The sequence below is a fragment of the Micropterus salmoides genome, unplaced genomic scaffold (genome assembly GCF_014851395.1).
Source record: "Micropterus salmoides isolate LMB-PRFRI ecotype aquatic unplaced genomic scaffold, ASM1485139v1 Ms_hic_scaffold_17, whole genome shotgun sequence".
NCBI classification, from domain to species: domain Eukaryota; kingdom Metazoa; phylum Chordata; class Actinopteri; order Centrarchiformes; family Centrarchidae; genus Micropterus; species Micropterus salmoides.
Genome location: NW_024040817.1, coordinates 12,090,175 through 12,111,670, shown reverse-complemented (window position 1 = coordinate 12,111,670; position 21,496 = coordinate 12,090,175). Strand labels below are relative to the sequence as shown.

Here is a 21,496-nt window from a genome sequence, read left to right as displayed (position 1 = left end):
ATCTGAAGTAATCCAGTGTTGCCTGGGTCTGGCATGACTGTTACATTGTGTGCAGTAATAATCCTCTTCTCTACTGCACAACACTATCTGCTTACACCATTATCAGTAACTACTCACTGACTATTCAATATTATTGACCTGCACTGAGACACTAAGTGAATTTGCACTCAGTTACACAAATAGATACAGGAGTAAATAAGACATGGTTACAGAACCTGCCTGAACTGTATACAAACACACAGAGAATTGAGTTGAACATTATGGTTAAGATCTGCTGTGATGGCCTGCTTTACATTCATTATATGAAGTTACACATCGGTCATTAATGCATGTCCTCCAAGCATGTGTATATGAGCGTAACAGTGACACACACGCACACACTTCCTTACCCACACTGCTGTTATCGCACTATCCATCTCTATCAGGCACACAGAGACTCAACGTCTTTCTTCCACACACAGATTGGCATCAACCAAAGTGTGTGTGCGTCTGCTGTGTAGTTGCACATTCTACAGCATGCTACAGAATGTGTGTGCGTGTCCTTACTCTGTGTGTATGAGCAGTCCCACCGCAATTCCTCAGTTTAGTGGAGCATTACGGCTGATCAATAGCTCTGGTGCAGTGGGAGAAGCCAGGGTTGGGGCTGCATATTCATACCATTACAACTGAACTGAGAAATTAGGCACTACAGATTAAGTGTGTGTGCGTGTGTGTGCGCGCGCGCACCTTGCTCTTAGGGAGACTTCACCATTCACCATGTCACCTGGCAGACCACACTGGTACTCGCTAAACTGTACTCTGGGAAGGTCGAGCACCAAAAATATGGTATCTCTGTTTTTCTCTCTCTCTCTGGTCTTCCTGTCTACATTGGTGCCATCACTGGACTTCACTATCCTTGTCTGCTAGCTCCTTTGACAGCATGCCTGGCCTGTCCTGTTCTCCCTTTACTCCTGCTTTTCCTTCACAATTTGTCATTCTCCTGTCACTGTTAGAAATCCCATATATCTCCTCACCTTGGTCTTCCCCATATTTCCCAACTTCGCTCACAGCTCATCACTACTCTGCTAAAAGTGTCCGTTGGTTTGTCTGTTCGTCAGATTTTATTGTCCTCAGCTCAGCCTTTATTGTAGAAAAGGCATTGTTGGTAATTACAAAAAACAGGTCAAGCAACACATACTTTGTTTGTACACAGACCAACTGCCAATAACTGTGAGCCGAACGTATCTCCAACTGTCAAACACTTGCTGAAGGACCAGAAATTCTGCAACGCAGCCAAAGTTCTACATGACTTAAGATCAGCGCAGTTGCTTCTACCAACTTTACTACTAATACTTTTTCTGTTTTCACTCAGATTTTTGTTAACAAGCATTGGTTCCTCTAAAAGGAAAATATGCAAAACTGCATAAAACAACAGGGGGTGCCAAATGTTGGAAGAAGCCTCTTCCTGTTAATACTGTAACAGCTTCTCATTAACTTTGTCCAATGTTAAAAGGACACAGGCAGTTAATGTGAACAACTTTTTTCTGCACCTTGTAAATTTGCTTCTGTCTGTCTGCTCCTTTTCAGGTGTCTCTAACTTCCCCTTAGACATCGTTTTTTTTTGCCAGACTCATGACTAAAACTATATGTAAGCACAAGGGCAAATATGTGTACATATTTTTTATTAGATTCATTAGATAAATCGCAATCTTTGTGAAACTGGGCACACGATAACAAGCCTCATTTGTACTCCTACAATAGCCATAAATGGACATAGACACACCCTCAATCGTCCATTTTCACATCAGTATCTCTCCCTTGCTCCACAACTAGATCTGTCAATGGATAACACACCAAAGAAGAGGCTTGTTCAACGTTCTCTAACAATGCAAGGGCAGCTGCAGCTAAACTATCATCAATGGTGATATCTCAGTCATCACAAAAAGTCAGAAAGATTTAGTTATTTAGCACCATTATAATAACATAGACTTTACAAAAGAGCTTAAAATAAAGGATCAAATGAAAAGAAATAAAATATTAGCACTGGGAAATATAATGATACCTCCAATGTAAATAAAAAGACTGATAAATCAAATCAATTAATGTAAAAACATTCTCACTGCAGGTTCATCTTTTTATAAATACCAATGTATGCGTATGGAGTATGCATGTTCAATCTTCTACCAACCTCCTTTTCCTCCATTATCACCTCTGTCCTCCTCTACAACTAACTGGTACTTGCCTTTATACAAGTTGGTCTCCGTAAGTCTGTACTGTAAGTCACACCACTGGAAGGAGAAAACAAAAGAGAAGAAGCTAATTTCCAAATAATAGCAATCAGTTGCAACCATCAACCAGAACAACATCAGCTCACTACGAAGAGTTCAGCACTGCTGCTGAATTAGCCCTTCATTATAATGCACACAGTCTGCTGTCCAGTGACTCCAACACCCACACAACAGTGCAAGATGGGGTGTGAAAGCTAAGAGCCAGGCGCTCAAACTGCTGCTGCCGGATGAGCAATGGGTTGTGAAAAAAGATTCTAATACTGTCCCTCTCTGTTTACGTCAGAGTGCAACACCCCACACCGCCCACTGGCTTTACACTGACAATACTTCATTAAATGTGTGTGCGTGCGTGCGTGCGTGCGTATAACCCATTCAGGCTACATGCACATGTTAGAGGAGACGCTGTGGTGTTAAACTCAATAGGACACAGCGATCTGAAGAAAGAGGACATTAGTCATTGTATTCACACTCTCTCACACACACACACACACACACACGCCGAGCAGCTCACATGTCGATATCTTTGGATTCTTTGGATGCGCACATGAAACAAGGTAACATCACTGATAAATCGAGGCCCTCGGCATTGTTGTCATCATCAGTGTCGAGTGAGAAAGGAAAATATATACACACACAGTTTTATTTATTTATTATATATATTTTAACACACACACACACGCTGTTTTATTTATTTTTTAACACACACACAGTTTATTTATTTATTTTATTTTTTAACACACACACACACACACACACACACACACACCGTTTTATTTATTTATTTTATTTTTAATATATTTTTATTTTTTAACACACACACACACACACACACACACACACACACACTCTTTGATTACTTTACGCTTTAATTACTTGTTTAATGAAATGTATGGGGTTGATTGTTCTTATATTGTAAGTATGATGCTTTGGCAATGTTGTTGTTACACATTCATGACAATAAAGCTAATTTGAATTGAATCAAAAGACCTTTCTTCTTTTGTCGGCCTTTTAAAAACACCACCACCTTTGTATCCTTCTCCTTGTCTCAACATTTGTTAACAGTCCTTTCATTCCTTGCTTACATGCAGCGGTGGATTGGTAATCTGGCATACTGTGCAAATGCCCGGTGGGCTGATGCACTTATGGGGCCGAAAAGGGCCAATGTATCGGACCACAGAGCAAAGACTGCGGCCCATAGGTTGATTTACTATACTGACACTGGGCTGGCCCAATCACATCTCTTACTATAGCCCCCTCCCCCTCTGCTTTTTGTGTTTCGGGACAAAAAAAATACCTTGATGGCTGCCGCCAAATGTGCCAAAATAAGTTATGTTTGCTACCAGGGATGCAGTAGTTTTAACATCAGCTGCAGTACCCGACGTAGTGCAGGCATGGGCACTTGAAGGAGTGAAGGAGAGCCATGGCCACTGCCAGGCAGAGGAGGAGGCGTGTGACAGCAGAGCAGAGTGACAGGGCCGAAGGACAGAGAGAGCAGGAGGAGAGTAGAGGTGAAGCGGTAAGCATGGAGTAGCTCAACCTGTAGTGAGAGAGCAGTAGGGAGGGAGGGTCATGGGTGTCATTTATTCTGGGGATGCTGGGAACATGTCCTCACCACTTTTTGAAAGCATTTGTTTAAGAATTTTGAAATAAATAGCAACAAGAAATGTTAAATAACAAATGAAAATGCTTTGAGAAAGGTTTATATTCACAATAAGAAAATATGCAGTGGAGTATAAATACAGAAGAAAAAGGATCTGCCTTTTCCAAAAAAAGTAACTTAGGCTACAAAAACAAGCTACTGATTACTGTATTATATTCTATAATATTTTTTGTATTCTTTCTTTCTTGTATTCTTTCTTTGTATCTTTCACCGGGCACCTGAATTTTGTTTCCCTTAATATAAATAAAGACATTTCCACCATAAATTGGTTAAGAAAATGTCTCCAGAATGCAGGAAATTAAGAGGAACCCCAGACCCCCCCATTCATATATTTCACAATTGAAGTTTCTTTTAAATATCTTCTTGTCTTGTGACTCCACTATTGTGCATTGTGCAAGTGTTTCGTCACTTATCTGAGCCCTTAAATGTCCCCACCACTTTTCAACACAAAGTGACAGACTTAAGTAGGGTGTGTGCAACGATCATAACATCATAAAGTGAGACTCTCTCCTACTGCTGGTGATCACTCACTGTCAAACAACGCATTTGACATTGTTTATGTAGCAAAGTTCCTTAATGCAGTCTCAACTTCGACTAACTGTCCTAATGGCTGACTTTTTCCAGCATCGCGCTGGCTAATCCCACGCTGCTGTGAAAATTACTTGTATTTGAGGATGAGTTGTGTACTCCATGGCCACCTCTTATTACTAAGGATTCAGTAAATGAGTGTGAATGAATACACTGATCCACTTGCATTGGGAAACTTATCCGCGGCACTTACTACTCAGCATTATAGTGGTTTGGGGGAATATTACAGTATATTTAAGAAAACTGCAAGGATGGCATATTGGTGAGGAGTGTCCGAGCGATTGTTGTGGGCCATCTGGACCAAAAAACGGCAAGGCCAATTTTTTGGTCCAGTCCAGCCCTGCTCACATGCAATTATTTCTACTATTCTCCTTCACTCTTATGGTATCTGCCATATCTTCACAGCTCCTGTGTCTCTTTTCATATGGATCAACCTTTCCTCTCTCTCATCATTTTTTTAATCCATTCTTCTGTTCTCTCCAACATGAACAGCCTCACCTCTCATTTCCAACTTCTTTCCATCTTCTGCTTTCCCTTCTTCCCTCGCCTGTCGCCCTCTCTTCTGATTCACCACAAAAATATTCATCTTATGGAGTCATTTTTGTGTATTATTGAGTTCTAAAAGTCGTATTTCCTTAAAGGCTTTTACACATCAAAGTGTGTTCACAGGTTTGGGGAGTACATCTGCATATGTGAAAAAAGCCATTTGTGGCTCCAGTAGAAACTGAAGTCTCATAAAGTCTGATAAATGGCTTAAGTGAAAATGAAAAAAATCAGGTGGTGTGAAGATGCAGAAAAGTGAGCTTATGAGGCCACTTGTTCCTCATCTCTGCTCGAGGCTATTAAGGCCATTAGCCGCTACAAGATCATCACACCTGAGACACCTCAGACCGGACTGTTGCCGGTTGAGTTGCATTGTGGGTAATGTAGGGGCCAGGTTTTGACAAGGAAGAAGAAGATATGAGGGACAAAAAAAGATGTAATCTCTGGTATTACAAAACCGACCATGGGTCCAACAATATATAAGAGTACAATGCTAAATCCATGGAGTACTCTTAACGCATTAAAAAGTCTACCATTAAACAGCTTCAAATACAAATCAACATTGATTATAGTGCAATTATTCATTTTTATTACTTAATTTGCCTGTGTTCAATATACTGACGCTCATTTCTACAAATTCTTCAACCTAGTTTAGTTGTCTGGGAAATAAGGTAATTTAGAAGAAGCTTTTTTTCATTGTTTTAACTCACTTTCTGTTTCTGAAATTGTTCACAGGTTCGTGTTATTCAGCCACCGTGTCGGGGAATACTGCCAGGTTCTGGACGGTTGCAAGGCAGCGTTTGTAGTATACTCGCACGGCCACCAGGGCCACGCAGGCACCAACGTCCTGGAAAGCCAGAACTAAAATATATAAAAGCACTATGAAGTAGTCAAACCAACTTCCCTCCATCCTTCTCCTACCTTCTCATCTGCTTTGCAGAAATTTCTATACCTTGTTCTTTTCTTTTGGCTCTTCAGTTCTCTCTTCCTTACACAGTTGTTGTTCCATTTGCTCCCTCATTGTTTCATCTATCCATGCATCACACTGTCTATTTATTCATTCCCTACCTTCACAGCTGCTGTGGCCCTCCTCGTAGCCGGCACTGCAGCTGCACTTCCCAATGGGCACCAGCCATTCCCCTTCGGCGCTGCAGTGCATCCTTGGAGGGCTGTCTGTGTCAACCTCAGAGTTGTTGACGCAGGTGCCGCGCACCTCTACCAGCGTGGCAAAGGCCGCCTCAGCCACCGTGTCAGGGAACACTGCCAGGTTCTGGACGGTTGCAAGGCAGCGTTTGTAGTACACTCGCACGGCCACCAGGGCCACGCAGGCACCAACGTCCTGGAAAGCCAGGTGGAAGCCCTTGCGGTTGAGGTGGCCGATCTCACGCACCTCTGTGTTCAGCTTCATCTTCCTCTCACCCAGGTCGCCCTGCGTGAAGCTCTCATCAGCAGCGATGGTGTCGATCTTGGTGTAGCGGTCCTCTCGGGTCACACCCCCGAGGTCCCTGTCCGACTCCACGTAGAGGAGGTTAAAGGTCTCCTTGCAAGTCCCCGCTACACCGGGGATGCTGTTGCAGTCACGCAGGGTGAACTGGAGCTCCACGAAAATGCGCTGGCCACCTCGGCGGGCCACCCAGCCGGTCTGCAGCCAGTTGTTCTGCTGGGTGGGCTCCATCACGTTGCACACCTGGTATGTCCGGATAGGCTTGTACTTCTCATCAACACCACTTATCTCCTCCCACTGGAGAGGTGGAGACAGGTGGGGAGGGGAAAAAAGGAAGAAAGACATTAAATTTATTCGTTTAGCTGACGCTTTTATCCAAAGCGACTTACAATTGCTATACATGTCAGAGGTTGCACGCCTCTGGAGCAACGAGGGGTTACGTGTCAGGGACACATTGGTGGATGGGTGAGGTATTGAACCCGGGTCTCTCACACAAAAAAAGTATGTGTCTTATCCATTGCGCCATCGCCACACCGACAGACAACAAAGAGGATTAAATATGTAGATGTAGTGAAGAGGATGACAGAAAAGAAGGAAAGGTGAAAAGCAGGAAGGAAGGATGGTCGTAGCAAAAATGAGAGCAAATGGTATTGTTAAAACAACAGAAGTGGGGGAACAGTGGGGTGTGAAGTGATAATATGAGTGAAAGACAACAAGTAAAGTGAAGTGGGCAGGAGGCAACAGAGATAATGAAAAAAAAAAGACAGAGGAAGAAAGAATACAGTCAGTTCAGGTCAACAGTCTAATGACATAATCTGATGAGTGGGTGTCTGGTTGTCTGAAAAACTATTGGCACTACTGGATTCTTTAATAATGTCTCAGAGAAAATGACAAACTGCACATCCACAGTCATTACATCAGACTTGAGTGGTGTTTCTGAACTATGGGTCAGGCCTAAGTCGCTTTCTCAGCCATTTATTTATTTTTTTGATCTCCAAGGCCTTTGGTATTACCTAGTAATTGCATTTGAGAGGAGTGTTTGTTAAATATTTCTGCCTACACTCACATTTTTCTCATCTTGGAATTGAAATATGTATGGTTAAATGTTGGTAGTGATTCAGAAGGCGCGTTATCAACGGGTGCAGAACAAAATGCCTCTGGACGCAGTTTGACAGACATGCAACCAATCAGAGAAATGAAACCTGTAATAACAGTTGTTAAATTTAAATTACACACTTAAACACATTTTTTTAGCAACAAAAGAGAAAATATACTTTCCAGTTTGTTTATTACTAACATGATAGCGGATTCAACAGAAACAGTTCCACATCAGCTGCAGCCATCTCCCATAAAGGAGAGCCGTCGTCCATCAGTTATTGTATTAAACCCACCCCCTATTAGATAAACGGATGTGATTGGCCTGATCAGATCCAGATCCATCCTGTCTGAATGGGAGGTGGGCAAAACATATCTGCGAGAGCAAGTGAAACATGAGCTCTCTGATTCATCTGGTTCCCAAACTACTTTTCTGTGCTAATGAGGTGTGAAAATAAAGTGGTTTTATCTCTTTGGGGGAGAGCAGGGGAAGAGTCTGTCTGTATATTGTCATCTTTTAAAAATGTACATCAGAAACATGGCTTTTGTGTATGCCACCAGTCATAAAGGTGTTGTTGGCGATTTGCGCATGACAAAAATCCTGTCATCATTTTACTTTATTGGTGGCTGTATGAAATTATATTTCCATAACATATTGGCACTTAAAGTCATTAATTGTAAGCGATTCTACCAATTGACTACATTTTAATTATTTTGAGTTATTGGAGGAGGGTGTCCAATAGTGGCACAGTATTTTTGTTGTATAAAGCAAAAGTAAGAAAACTTTTCATCAGATTTATTATATGTTCAATGGATGAATTATTAAAACTCCATATCACTATTTTAACTAACGGGAAACTCTGACTTGACACAACTGAAATTAAACTGAGCACCAGATGTGGGTCTATCACTCTCACATACGCAAACATATACACACAGCAAACCAGACAGTGAAAATAGATTATCTGTGATGGTAAAGGGATAAACTGCACTACTGCCAGGGTCACTACGTCAAAGTAGATGCAGTGTTTTGTCTCTCAGTTCTATTGGGACTGGTCGGTGAGTCAGACAAGTCCATTCATCTTAAATTTAAACTTTGCATGTGGTCCAACAGCCACCTCAATCTGACAGTGATTCAATACACTTTACACTAAAAGCTACATATGTGTATACTGTTCTGTGTATGTCCAAAACATGCTGTTTATATAATAGACATCTTGGGTGTGTTGGGCATAGAAAGGCCAACCTCCAGGTGGGAAGTGGGTGACAAACTGCTTCGGCAGTGGCAGATTCTTTAAAAAGGGCTCCTGCATTTGTCTTAGTCATAACTTAGCACTAAGGTTTTTACAAGCAAAAATCGATTGATACGAAAGGGGGCCATTTATCTATGGAAGCAATCTGTGTGGCTGGTTTGGGCTCTGAAGTATCCTAGCCTGTGTTAGCAATATTGATAAGTGATAATAATTAGCTTTGGCTGCAAGAGAAGTGAGCGCTAGGTGTGAGAAAGAAATGGAATGATGAGTAGAAGAAAGAAAAGTAGAAACAGCATGGACAGAGAGAATGGGAGGGATGAAAAAGGGTGGTCTGGGCCAGCTGTTAAGCAAGCAGCTGTGTTGTAGAGGCTGGCATGTGAACAAGCAAAAAAACAAACAAACAAACATACAGACAATGAAAAATGTAGGTAAGCACACTTACTCCATTGGGGGGATATGACGTCCAGCCCAGCTCTGCCTGAGTCTCTTTAGAATTCAGCAGCACCACTGCAACAAATAAAAGGAAACAGACAGACAGACATAGGGTAAAAGGTCAATTTATTAGGGATTATAGTGCAGAATTTTCTTTATTTTTATCTTATCGTATAAATAAGTTTGTCAACAGTGTGCCATGAGGGCATAACAACAAAACACGATAAAGACTTGCTCATAAAGAAAGAGTAGAAAGAGTGACTTATATTTAAAAGTCTAATAGTGTAAGTGAAACATGACATGTTACATTTACAGTGAAAGATAGCCATTAATAGTGAGGCAGGCTTGTCAAAGGATGGTGAGGGTGAACATATCCTTTGATAAGTGCATTAATACCGTCTGTTGAGGACTTAAGCTGGAGCCTTCAAAACAAGCCGAGAGGCAAAGAGTACCCTCAGTTAGCTTTCAGTGTTGCAGCAGAGAAAACAGTATACTTCAAAAAAAGTGTTTTCCTTTCAGCACCATGGACGAGGAGCAAGAGCCAGAGTTGAGTCTGTTTTCAGGACCATGGACAGCTTCACAAGAAATAAAGCGCTGTGAAGCCAGAGGATGTTCAGTGGATTATGCATATTTAGCAGCTGCTCAAATTGAAGCCACAGCAAGGTGACGTTTTCTAAAAGGGACTTCTAAGAGTTGACTTTATCTAAATAGTTGTTTTTCTTGTTTATTTTACAAGAAGTCTTACCACAGTACTAGTGAAGAAACATAACTACATTTACTAAATTTTGAGGTACTTAACTTCCATAGTTACATATATATAGTTAGGAAATAGTATAAAAAGGCTCATCACATTTTCCCAAAGCCCAAATTGCTTGTTATGTCCAACCAACAGCCCAAACCCCAAAGATATTTAATATACAATCATATAAAAACAGAAAACACTGGATACATTTTGTGGCTAAAACATCTACTCTTTTACTTAGGTAAAACTTTAAATATAAGACATTTTCTTGTAATAGAAGTAGAACTCAAACAATTAAGTTATTAATCGATTAATCGTTCCATAGATTTTTAAGCAAAAATACAAATGTTCTCTGGCTCCAGGTTCTTAAATGTGAGAGTTTGATGTTTTGTTTGTTGTTTGTCATTTACAGTATGATCACACATAAAGCAAATATCTTTAGGTTTTGGACTGTTGGTCAGATAAAACTGCCAATAAGTCATGTTGGGCACACAAGTACATGATCTGAATACATCCATCACTGCAAAATACCCAAGCAACCTGTTCAATTAAAAGTTGGCATAGTAACCGAGACGTTGTTACATACTCAGTAGTATGCAGCAGGCATACATGAAAGCCATCATCAGCACATTTATCTTAATTTATAATGTAGTATCAACATCTGTAGTGGCATATGGCGAGCTGCATCATTTTTAAAGGATTTTGCTGATATTAAAGTTACCAAGGCTTTAAGCTTGTCTGCTTATAAAAGACCCCTCCCAACACACAAACACACATCATCAGTCTCTCTTGCAGTGTTCCCAAAACTACAGCCTTGAGGCAATATGAGGTCTGACAACCAGACAAAGCCACTTAGTGCAAAAAAGACTGCTATTTTCATCCTTGGAAAATACTACTTTCCCTCTTGTGTTACTTGACTTTAACTTTTGTTTTCTGCTTTGACTTTCAACCACCACAGGAGCCTTGTGACAGCTATTGAAAGTAGAGTAGGCAGTAGACTCCTTGACAAGTACCCATCTCTAAGCTATTCTTGCGTTCTTTATAATATAACTTTGATCTCTTACCTGCTGCTATATGATGACAGATTTTTGGCCCCACTGACATTAACAACTGGGCACATGGACGTCCCTGTGAGCAAAGAGTAGAAACCTACGCAGTGTGACTCATGGTGTAGGCCTTGTAAAATGTGGCAACTCAAGACCTGTAATACTGAGTCATGCTCTGACAAGAAGGCTGTGGACTCTGACACGTAGATGTGCTGATGTACCAAAATGGAAGAAGATATTTGAGGCAAGCAGGTGTGAAAATACACTCGTCAATACACTGGCTGAACTTTTCAAATAAACTTGATATTGGAGCAAAAATAAATTGTGAAAACTATTTTCTAAGGAGGTGTCATTTAACATTTTTGTCATCCCAAGGCCATGACTCCATCCGTTCAGGGGAGGAATATTAACACAAGGTTACATAACTGCTATTTGAGATTCAGAAAAAAAGACATTCTTCTCAGTGTCACAGTTTGGATAGCCAAAACCCCTAGAGGCCAAGGAGAGTGAATAGTTTTTTCTTCTTTTTGGGGGTTTGCTTGAAAAGGAGACACTGGCGCCTTGGCTAGAGTGCAGTGAAGCCTTGATGGACCATGATAGATCCTTTACTAAAACACTAAACTTTATTGTTTTTGGGTTAACACTGCTGGGTGCCCAAAGCATGGCTCTGTGGTTAGCTGATAACACAGAGGCATTTGGAGAAGATTAGAGCGGGAGAGGCCAAGGGTGGTGGAGAAACAGAGGAAGACTGAGGAGGGAGACAAAAGAGAGACGATGAGAGAAAATAATCAGCGGAAGAGGGTAAAGAGAAGTCGGCCAACATGAAAGCGAGAATGACAAAAAAGTCAAGTCGGCAGGAGAGACAATAAAGAAAAGGAAGAAGGAAAGGAGTAGTGCAAATAAATGAATACTCTGGGTAATACACAGAGGGATCAGTGTGCCTTAGTGAGCAGTCAGTCAGACAGAGACTCTGAGGGCAAAGTTGGCACTATGATCACACACTGAATACATAAGTCCTGTAATCACAGCCTAGTTAGACAGACTAATGGGCCTTTAGCGGCAGGAGAGAGAAATACAGAAAGGCAGATAACAGAGAGAGAGAGACCGAGAGAAAGACAAAAAAGTTTAGCAAAGAAAAGCAGAGCTGGGGAAGGAAGGGTCAGTATACGGAGAGGGAAGAGGTTAGAGAAAGAACATGTGACAAAGAAACAAAAGCTCTCCCTCTCTACTCGTGGCTCTGACTAATAGCCATGACACATTAGCTGCTAAACACCAATTTCAAAGGTTGTTTCATAAATAATTGCCCATCATTATGGGGACAATGGATCAGTGAGCCAATTTTGCTTTTTTGTCCATTTGGCCTCAGCCCTATTTAGGACACATACGATGAGACTGAGGCTGGCATACAACAGAAATGCTGAAGGAATATTTTGTGCACTTTAGAGTGGAAAACATCCTGTGTTTTTCCTCTAAGAAATTAGACCTTAAGAGGTTTTATCAGGACGCATTATAGGAAGGAAAATTGTACATTTTGATATCATGTGTGTTGTTGCTGCAAGTGTGTGACTGCCTTCATGTATGTGTGTGAGTGGGTGTGTGTGAGGATGGAGGAGGTGGAGAGGTTGTCTTTGCAATGAGGGGTTTCATTAGTGCATGTAGTGGTGTATCTAAAGTGTAAGTGTCGCTTTCTAACTCCTTCCCACCAACTCTCTCATCTGTCTCTGGTTTGTGTGATGTATTAATTGAGTTGTTCAGCCTTCACTAGGATGACACAGCGATGGATACAAAGCGAGCACTGAGGGATGAGACCGCTGTAGGAGAGGCGTACACTACTACACTTAGGTCAAGTATTCAAAAGTGGTGGTGGTGGGGGAGGGCTATTTTTTTCCTTTATAGTGCTAGACGGCCACATGAAGACAGCTCTGTCACAGAGGCCCCTTTCAAGGGCTTCCAAAGTTAAGAGTTTTCATTCTGTTAAAACCAATTGTATGTGCACACAACAATTACATGAAAACACAGAGGCACTTTCTTTTCAACAATTAAAATGTCTTTATTGTCATGGCATGGTCACATAAGACCTAAAAAAAACTCGAGCCAAGCCCCTGATGAAGGATGATGCCAAAACCCAGCAGAGTTTGTTTATTAAAAACAGAGTGCCTTGGAGTTTTCTTGTGATTTTTGTGTCCACACATCCTTATCCAAAGAGTAAACTCAGTTTGAATCCAGGAAGCACTCTTGCTCAAACATTTTTTAATTGTGTGTGCAACTTTAAACTGAGTGTAAATTCTTTATTCTATTAAAATCTGAGAAAGAGAGAAAAAAGCAGAGAGAACAAAAAGAAATGTAGTGCAATTCTGTACATACCTTTTGTTTATAAGGTATGTACAGAATTGCACTACATTTCTTTTTAATAGCGTACATTTTACCTGAGACATTCTGTCACAAAGAAATGTGTCTCTATATGAAATATAGAAACTTTGCTCACAAGTATACCATATTCTAACAAACAAAGGCAATTTAAATCCCTCCCAGTGAAAGGGTATCATATCATAATTCGCCTTACTAATCTTCAATAGTTTCATGGCAGAATTAGCTCTGGCATCGGCTGTCCTCGCTGCGAACTGTGGGCTACTTATCAGCCAGCCTACACCGAGGCAGACCATAAGGCTCAGGAATCTCAACCTGCCCGAAAAGAGAGCACCGAGACAGGGATAAGCACAGTCCACTGATGCTCCACTGAGCCAACTATTGACCAGCCATTACCCTTCTTATACAGCAGGAGAGTAGAGGAGAAGCTGAAACTTTGACAGGCTGAACCTAACATGAAAGGTTGTGAGAAAGGAAACTATAACACTGGACAGAGCTGTAGCCTGACTCCAGTCAAACTATGTCCAAAAGTTAATTGATATTTGACTTGGACTTGACTGCTGTGATTCTAACATGAGACTTCATATTATTTAACTTTTATTTACTTATTTATTATTAACTTAAACTTGACTTGAGATTTGAAACCTTCAAATCTCAGGTTTGTACCTGATAAAATACCGCCACAATGTAAAACAAGTTTGACAACAGACACACCTTGTGTAGTAATACACCTAGAATATCCTATGCATTAAAAGGACTTAATCTCACCTATAGTCAAAACACTATTATTACAGCTTTGATAAGAAAATGTTCAAAGACCTGAAGGACTTACACTGTGACTTGTAGTTTGCTAATAAAGACATGTTATTTGGCTTGGTTTGGCCCTCAAAGACTTGAGACTTGACCTGTACTTGCCTCAAGGATATATTGAGAATATGTGACATTTGACTTCCTTTCACAGACTATAGACTTGATTTTGACATGTCAAAATGACTTTAAACTTGACTTGGACCAGTCACCATGACTTCAGACTTAGCTTGGATTTGCCCTCAGGGACCTGAGTCTTGACTTGAAACTTTTTGACAGATTTGACATCTTAGTGACTTGAGACACGCTTTGACTGATACAACACTTGACTAAGACTTGCCCCAGTGACTTTGGACTTGCATTGACAGACTTGATACTTGACTAGAACTTGTCTTAATAACTTAAAACTAGTCTTGGATTTGCCTTTATGAATTAAGACTTGACTTGGACTTGCCCCAAAACACCCAACAACGGCTTTGATATACAGAAAGATACAGCTATAGTAGCTACAAAATAAGTCAATTATCCCAAGATACATATGAATCAGCTGTACTAGAGTTTTTTGTAGGGGATACTTTGTTTATCCCTAAGAAGAGAGACTGGCTCTTCACTTTCCCACTTAACAGAAATATCAAAGAAGAAGCACCCCTAAGGCTGGTTGAGATTTACAGCATTGCTAGAGGACACTAGAGCAGGGTGGGAACATGGGACTTAGAGAGCCTGAATCGCAGCATATATACACTCTCATATGAAGAATGATCTTCCTGTTTGCTACACCACCCTGCTGTTCAAAGATGTGGGAGGAAAGATAATATATAGTTCAACAGAGGCAATACAGTAATACTGCTGTAGAACAGATAAAAAAGGATAAATGGATGGGGATATGAAGTGTCACATAAAAACACAAACAGGCACATAAAAGATAAATGCTGTGTATGAACGGACAGACACACAAATCAGGAACAAACACGCACACAAACACACACCATCTTCTGAGACAAATTGTGGCAGGGAACTCACTTTGTCCCTGGCACACACACACACACACACACACACAGAGCCGGCGGTACCATAATAGCCGTTCTAACAGCAGAGCACATTAACTTCAAATGGCTCTCCTTTTAACAGAGTCATTAAACTTTCAACTTCAGTGATGTGACATATTGTAAAGAGATTTGGCTGTCCGCTTTCTAAAGCCCAACATGCAATTACTTACATGATGGATGACAATGGGGTGAATGGTTAAATGCTATCATGGTACTGTGCATGTGTCTCTTATATGTACAAATTGCTAAAATAAGCTGTCAAGCAGTATAAACTATAATGCAGTTGATTTTATTATTGTTTAGTTTATTAGTCTATTTATCTTTAGTCTGTTAAAGTCAGGAGAAAAAAAAGAAAAAAAAAAAGATGTTCCTATACTGATTCCCCATAGGGGAAATTCAAACCCACCATCTAGCATAAATTCAAATGCTCACGATAAGTTCCCAGAGCTAAAGCGACTGTATTTAAATGGTTGTTTTTATTCAACCAACAGTCAAACACACCAAAATATTCAATTTAGAATGACACATTGAATTTTATTTCAGTTGGAGTGGGTGCTACCCAGCATATGGGACACGCACCAGTGTCTTTTTTTTTCATGGATATTTTGCCTGTTTTAGACTATTCAAAGCAAAGAAAAATATGTTATTCCTTTCTGTGTCATTACTGATATGGCCAGTTATGTTAGCTCCTGTTTAACAGCTCCCCTAAACTTTCAACTGAAGCGATACTAAAGTAGAATGCCATTAACCTATCTATCCATCATATTTACAGTTTTCACAATTGAACCACAGCAGAATAATTCATTCAAGAAGATAAAGTTAGAAGAAGATTATGGGATAGTTGGCATTTCTGCTTGATGAATAACTTCAACAATTAATCCATGATCAAAATTGGTGGCAGTTAATTTTCTGTCAATCAACTAATTGATTAATGGTCCTATATGGATATGGATTAGGCAAAAGGGAAAAGGACTCAAATGACAGGAAGGGCAGAGAGCAACAGAATGAAAACCATAGGAATTCCCAAACAAAATGTTTAATAAAACATAAAACTAGCAAATATTTTTTAAAGAATATAATAATGAAATAAAATATAATGAATTATGACCCTAAGAGCATGTAAAGTCTCCAGCCTGTGCGGTGGGCTGTAATGAAGAGAGTAAAGCTGGGTTTTCGGTTTTGTGTATAAGGAGCAGTGTTGGGCAACACGTTATTGTATTATTATTACTTTTCCCAGTAGTGTAGTTTCCTAGTAGTATAAGGGATTACTATTTCACAAACAGTAATAATATCACAGTTACTAATCCAAGTAACACAGCGTTACTAAACGCACCATCTTTGACGTGAATGCACGACTGTGAGGCAGGTCAGCTACACCGGATCATATGTTGTCAGTCAACTGTTAGCCAAGAAGCTAAAGGGAGAATGGAACAAGGGAGAGAGGAGTTCTTTCCACAGCTGTAAGTACTGTCATTACTGTGTCACGGTCTAAGATGCAAAGAACATTGTCGTGCGTTGTACACTTTGTGTGACCAGCAAAAAGCTTTCAACCATGAACAATTCCACCTATAATTTATTGAAGCATCTGCTAAAACAGCACAGCAACATGAAACTCCGGCCGTTACTGCCAGCGATGCATGCACTCGTCAGGAGAGAGTGGCGTTAAGCAACGTTTTATGCTTTGTAAAAGCACTTATAAATGCATGTGCAGAAAAACAGTAGTTCAAAAGTCGGGATTTACTTGCTTTTGCGTTAATAGTTATATGTTTTGTAAAAACCATACTTCTTGATGCTGTTATGAATATATAGCAATAGTTGTTTTGTGGTCTGCCACAGAAAATCAATTATCATGCAATAATTGAAAGTTGTTGTTGTTTCAACATCAGACATAAAAAAACATTATCAATATCAAAGCTAAATCTGCATGGAAGCAAAGACAACAGGTGCTATACAGAAAACGCAGTTGCGGTTACTGCAGTACCTTGATGACAGTGACAATGTCTATGTCCCCAACACATAATTTCTCTTTCTAATCAATCAATCTTTCCCACCTTATCTTCCTCATCTTCCCTTCCTGTAATTATCAGTATTTCCTCCCCGTTTCCCCTTCTCTCCACCTCTCTTGCAGTGCCAGTCTTGAATCTGAATGACCACCTGTTAAGATAAATCGCTTCCAGGGGGAATAAAGCAAGTGTGTGTATGCATGTTTGTGTGTGCTTGAGGGCATGAAAGAAAAGAGCTATTGAGTGTGCCAGAGAGAGACAGTGAAAGCAAAAAGTGTGTGTTTAAGAATAAAACAGGAGAGGCAAAATTCAAGCAAAAAGTGAGTGCCGACTGTGAAAAAGACAAAAATGAGAACGACAGGTTGAGTCGGGCACCTAAGGAAGAAAAAGAGATGCTATTAAAGTTATACCTGCTGCTACTGGATAAATACACACCTGCGTGGCATTTTTATTACAATATGTTTCCAAGCTCCAAGGCAAAGAGATATATATCCCTTCCTTTTTACTACCCAGACAGACATAGAAACAGAAATGAGAGTGATAGAAAGATCGGAAACTAAAGGAAGAAACTTGCCGATTGAGCGAAAGCAAGAAACAGAGCAAAAGAAATAGAGAGACCAGAGGCCAAAAAGAACTTATTTTCATTTGTAGGGTCTTGTAAAAGGTTGTAATTGGTCGTCTGGATTGATATAGTGAGTGCAGTAAGTGGGCTGTCAGGTCCTATTGTTACGACACAGTGGCTCCTAGGAACAGGCTTGAGAACAGTGCTTTACTGGCAACTAGGCGGAAAGTCAAACTTTTGCAAAGCAGAGACTTGACTTATAAAACATTAAAGAAAGAGCTGGAGTGATATATTAATGTCAGATTTAACTCTAAAGCAACTGCACTTATCAAAAATTGTAACAGGTTACATTTAGGACACGGCAATCCAAAATACCTCTTCCGTGACGGTTGGCTCAGGTTCAGGCAAGCCACTCTAACCCTGGGGTTTGGCAAAGGGATGAGCTGTTTAAAGGAACGAGTGGACCATGCGAGCAGAACTATTTAAAGGATGGTCAGAGTGCTAAGTGACAGGACAAATGTAGAAACCACTTCAGGAACAGTCACAGCACTAAAAGCAAAGTGCTAGAAATAAAATGCTGGAATATTCCATGGCAGAAATAAACCAAGCAAACATGTTGGTGAAAGAGAGATGCAGATATTCAAAGAGAAGGGATGGAAAAGAGTGAAAGGAAGAAAGTCAAATATAGACAAAGAGAGATGTTTCGTCTGTGCTGGAATGACTCTCTGTTTTGGGGTTCATGGCCTAGCTGACAATAGAGTACAACGAGTGCAAAGTTGGACAAGAGTCTGTAGGCCTGGGCGACACATTGAATAAATGTGCTACAGAAATCGGCCCAATCTATGCACAGTAAACATTTTTGGCCTATTTATATAACCAAGAGGAAGAGGAACTGACAGTTCATTCATATCTTCGCCTCATTAGCATTAAAGGATTTAAAAGTGACACAAATAATCAACTTCTAAACGAACAATTTGTGCAGGATCAGTAGTTAGAGCCAGAAATGCGGAGCTCCAATGGGGCTTCATTCACTTGCCTGTTCCTGCATAATTTCCAAAATAGCATAAAAACAACTCATGTGCAGCACCGATATTCATTAATAATTTTTTTATTTTTTACTATGTTCAGTTTGAAGGCTTTGTAATCCAGTGGTATACTTCACTCTTGTAAACTTGACACAAGGAGCTAAAGTATTTCTAAAAGAATTTCTGATTCTGAGCTCACACACCACAATACAGTGAATACATCTGCTGTTTCCTCCCAATGATTATGTGATGGTCTCCAATGAGAAATGTTATGCCCAGTCCTGCTAGCCAGGCTGTAAATATCAATGACTTGTCAAAGAGTGCAACCTTGCTCTTTAACAATTCAAAAACTTCTGTTTTTCAAATCAAAAGCATTTTAGTGACAAAATGTTTTCATTCCACTGTGCGACAAGGCCAATAAAAAGAGGCTTTCGGAAAACAATAGACGTCAAATTTAATTTAATAAAAGTGAAGTAAATATAACACAGGATGCTTCACTACAATTGTTTTCTTCCCAAATAATGGCAATTTAACACTGAAACCTTTAAGTAGAAATTCCACTGTATTTTTTTAGCATGACTTTGATTTCCCCTGGTACTTATGTAATGTTAAGACAATCAGCAGTGAGGGTGCATACTGTATGTGTGGGGCTCAGTGACCCAGCTTTTAATGTGTTTGCATAACATCTCACAGAGTTCATGGCTAAACAGGATGATGAAGAGTGCACACTGGCAGCATTTTACAGATTATCACAGACATGTATGGCTGCATTGGTACATGATGTACATGACCGCACAAATAATGGATAATAATTTTGCCCAACAAATTAAAAATACTTTTTTTTTTTGCAATTAAGTCTCAACAAGTTCTGAAAAAAACAGACCGAAAAGTTAATTAATGGCAGGGTTAGTAGAGAGAAGTAAACTTCCCCTCAACAGTTTCTCCTGCAATGACACTCGCACACACAAACACATAATTATATTCTCTTGTTGAAGTGGCAGGCTCGAATGCTCAAAAAGGTTGTTTCAAATGTCATAAAAAAAACAGAGCGTAAAGCAAAAGTGGCATTCACGTCTGCACGCTGAATTTGTGCATCTGCATGGATGATGTATGCAGATGCACCTGCATACATCATGCATGATTTATGCAATACTTTATGCAACCATTTTTGAATATATGTACACATGAGTGTATGTGTGGATGAGCTTTCCACCTTTGTGTTTACAATCCGACATACACATCGAGCCCTGGTTTTAATTCTGGGGATGTCTAACTTGCAAGCCTTTCTGAGGACTGTTAAATAATGGAAGTCTGTATCTTTGCAGTGAGCCACTACTTCCTCCATCTTCTCCCTTAGTCTCCCCTCAGTCCAGCTAGCTAGGCAGCCAGTAGACTGTATTATTTAACTAGACACTCATTCAGGCCACTATCTGGAATAAAGCCTGCCAGGGCCTTATAGTTTGATGTCAGTGCAACAGAGAGCAAAAGAAAACATGGTAAGACAGGGGAGGCAAAGAGAGAGAATGGTAGTGTTCATGACAAAGAGAAGTAAAAAGTTGTTGTTTGCCATCTTCTCGTCATGTTCATTCTTTACAACACTCATCTGTTTTGTCCTCTTCCCTCCATTCCCTCCTTGCTAGAAGTACACAACTCTTTATCCCCCTTTTTCTCTTGTTCTCCTTCCGTTTTTCCTTCTTTATGCCCTCCTGTTCTTCCATTTACCTTCCTTCCATTCCTCCCTCTCCGTTATTCATAAGGGAGGGAGGAGAAGTGAGAGGGGACGGGAGGGTAGAGCCGTTACATAAGTGCAGAGGAGCTCCAAGGTTTTGTGCTGACTTTGTTTTCCCTCTGGTTCAATTTGAGAACCACTTTAGATTAAATTAGGTCGTCTTCTTCTACATTCACCTCTCCTCGTCTCTTTCATTCTCCCCCTCCCTGCTTTGCTCTATTCTGCCTTCTCTTTATTTACTGACAACTGTAAGAATGAGAAGTTCCTGCAGCACTGCTGCTATACAGGGCTGACTGGGGGTCAAGATGCATATACAACCATAAACACACAGAAAAAACATTGTGCACAGGAAATCATTTGATTCATATAAAGTACAATCCATATTTCATCTCAAACATTTCTTATATTTTTTTGTTTTCCTCCTGGGTTGTTTTTGTCTTTCAAACATACAGCACTCACCCCAGGGTTTCAAGTGTCCACAGAACTACAGAAATAAATGAACACACGCTACACCGACACTTAATACATACATAAGAGTATTCATTTTCTCTCCCCCATCTTTCCATAGTGCACTGCAAAGCAAACATCTCGTTGTGCAGAGGTAAACACATCATCCAGTCACTGAAAAGCAGACACACCAACGACACTGTTTCACAGAAAATTAGTATTCAAACTGCTTTATAGAGAGATGAATGCCTTAAAACATGTATTGTATAAAGCCCTCTGTATGAAGCCATGGGTAAACCAGCAACTCCCCCACACAATTCCTGCAGTGGCACAGTACCAAGCTTATGGGGCCCCTTCTAGTGCAATCGTAACATGCAATTTATAATCAATACACATAAATCCAACATGGCAACAGGTGGCGCATCAGGTCTGTCAGACTT

At 40.3% G+C, this 21,496-nt stretch overlaps 1 protein-coding gene across 1 annotated transcript in view; it reads right to left on the bottom strand.

The window, feature by feature from the left end:
• The window catches only part of LOC119907806 (ephrin type-A receptor 7), a 155,526-nt gene that overhangs the window by 108,422 nt on the left and 25,608 nt on the right, over positions 1–21,496 (bottom strand). The window contains exons 2-3 of the mRNA XM_038725489.1: positions 9,293–9,357; positions 6,127–6,799 (exon numbers count right to left, since the gene is read on the bottom strand). Of these exons, the coding sequence (XP_038581417.1) occupies positions 6,127–6,799; positions 9,293–9,357 (738 nt within the window). The remainder of the gene's footprint in view (positions 1–6,126; positions 6,800–9,292; positions 9,358–21,496) is intronic.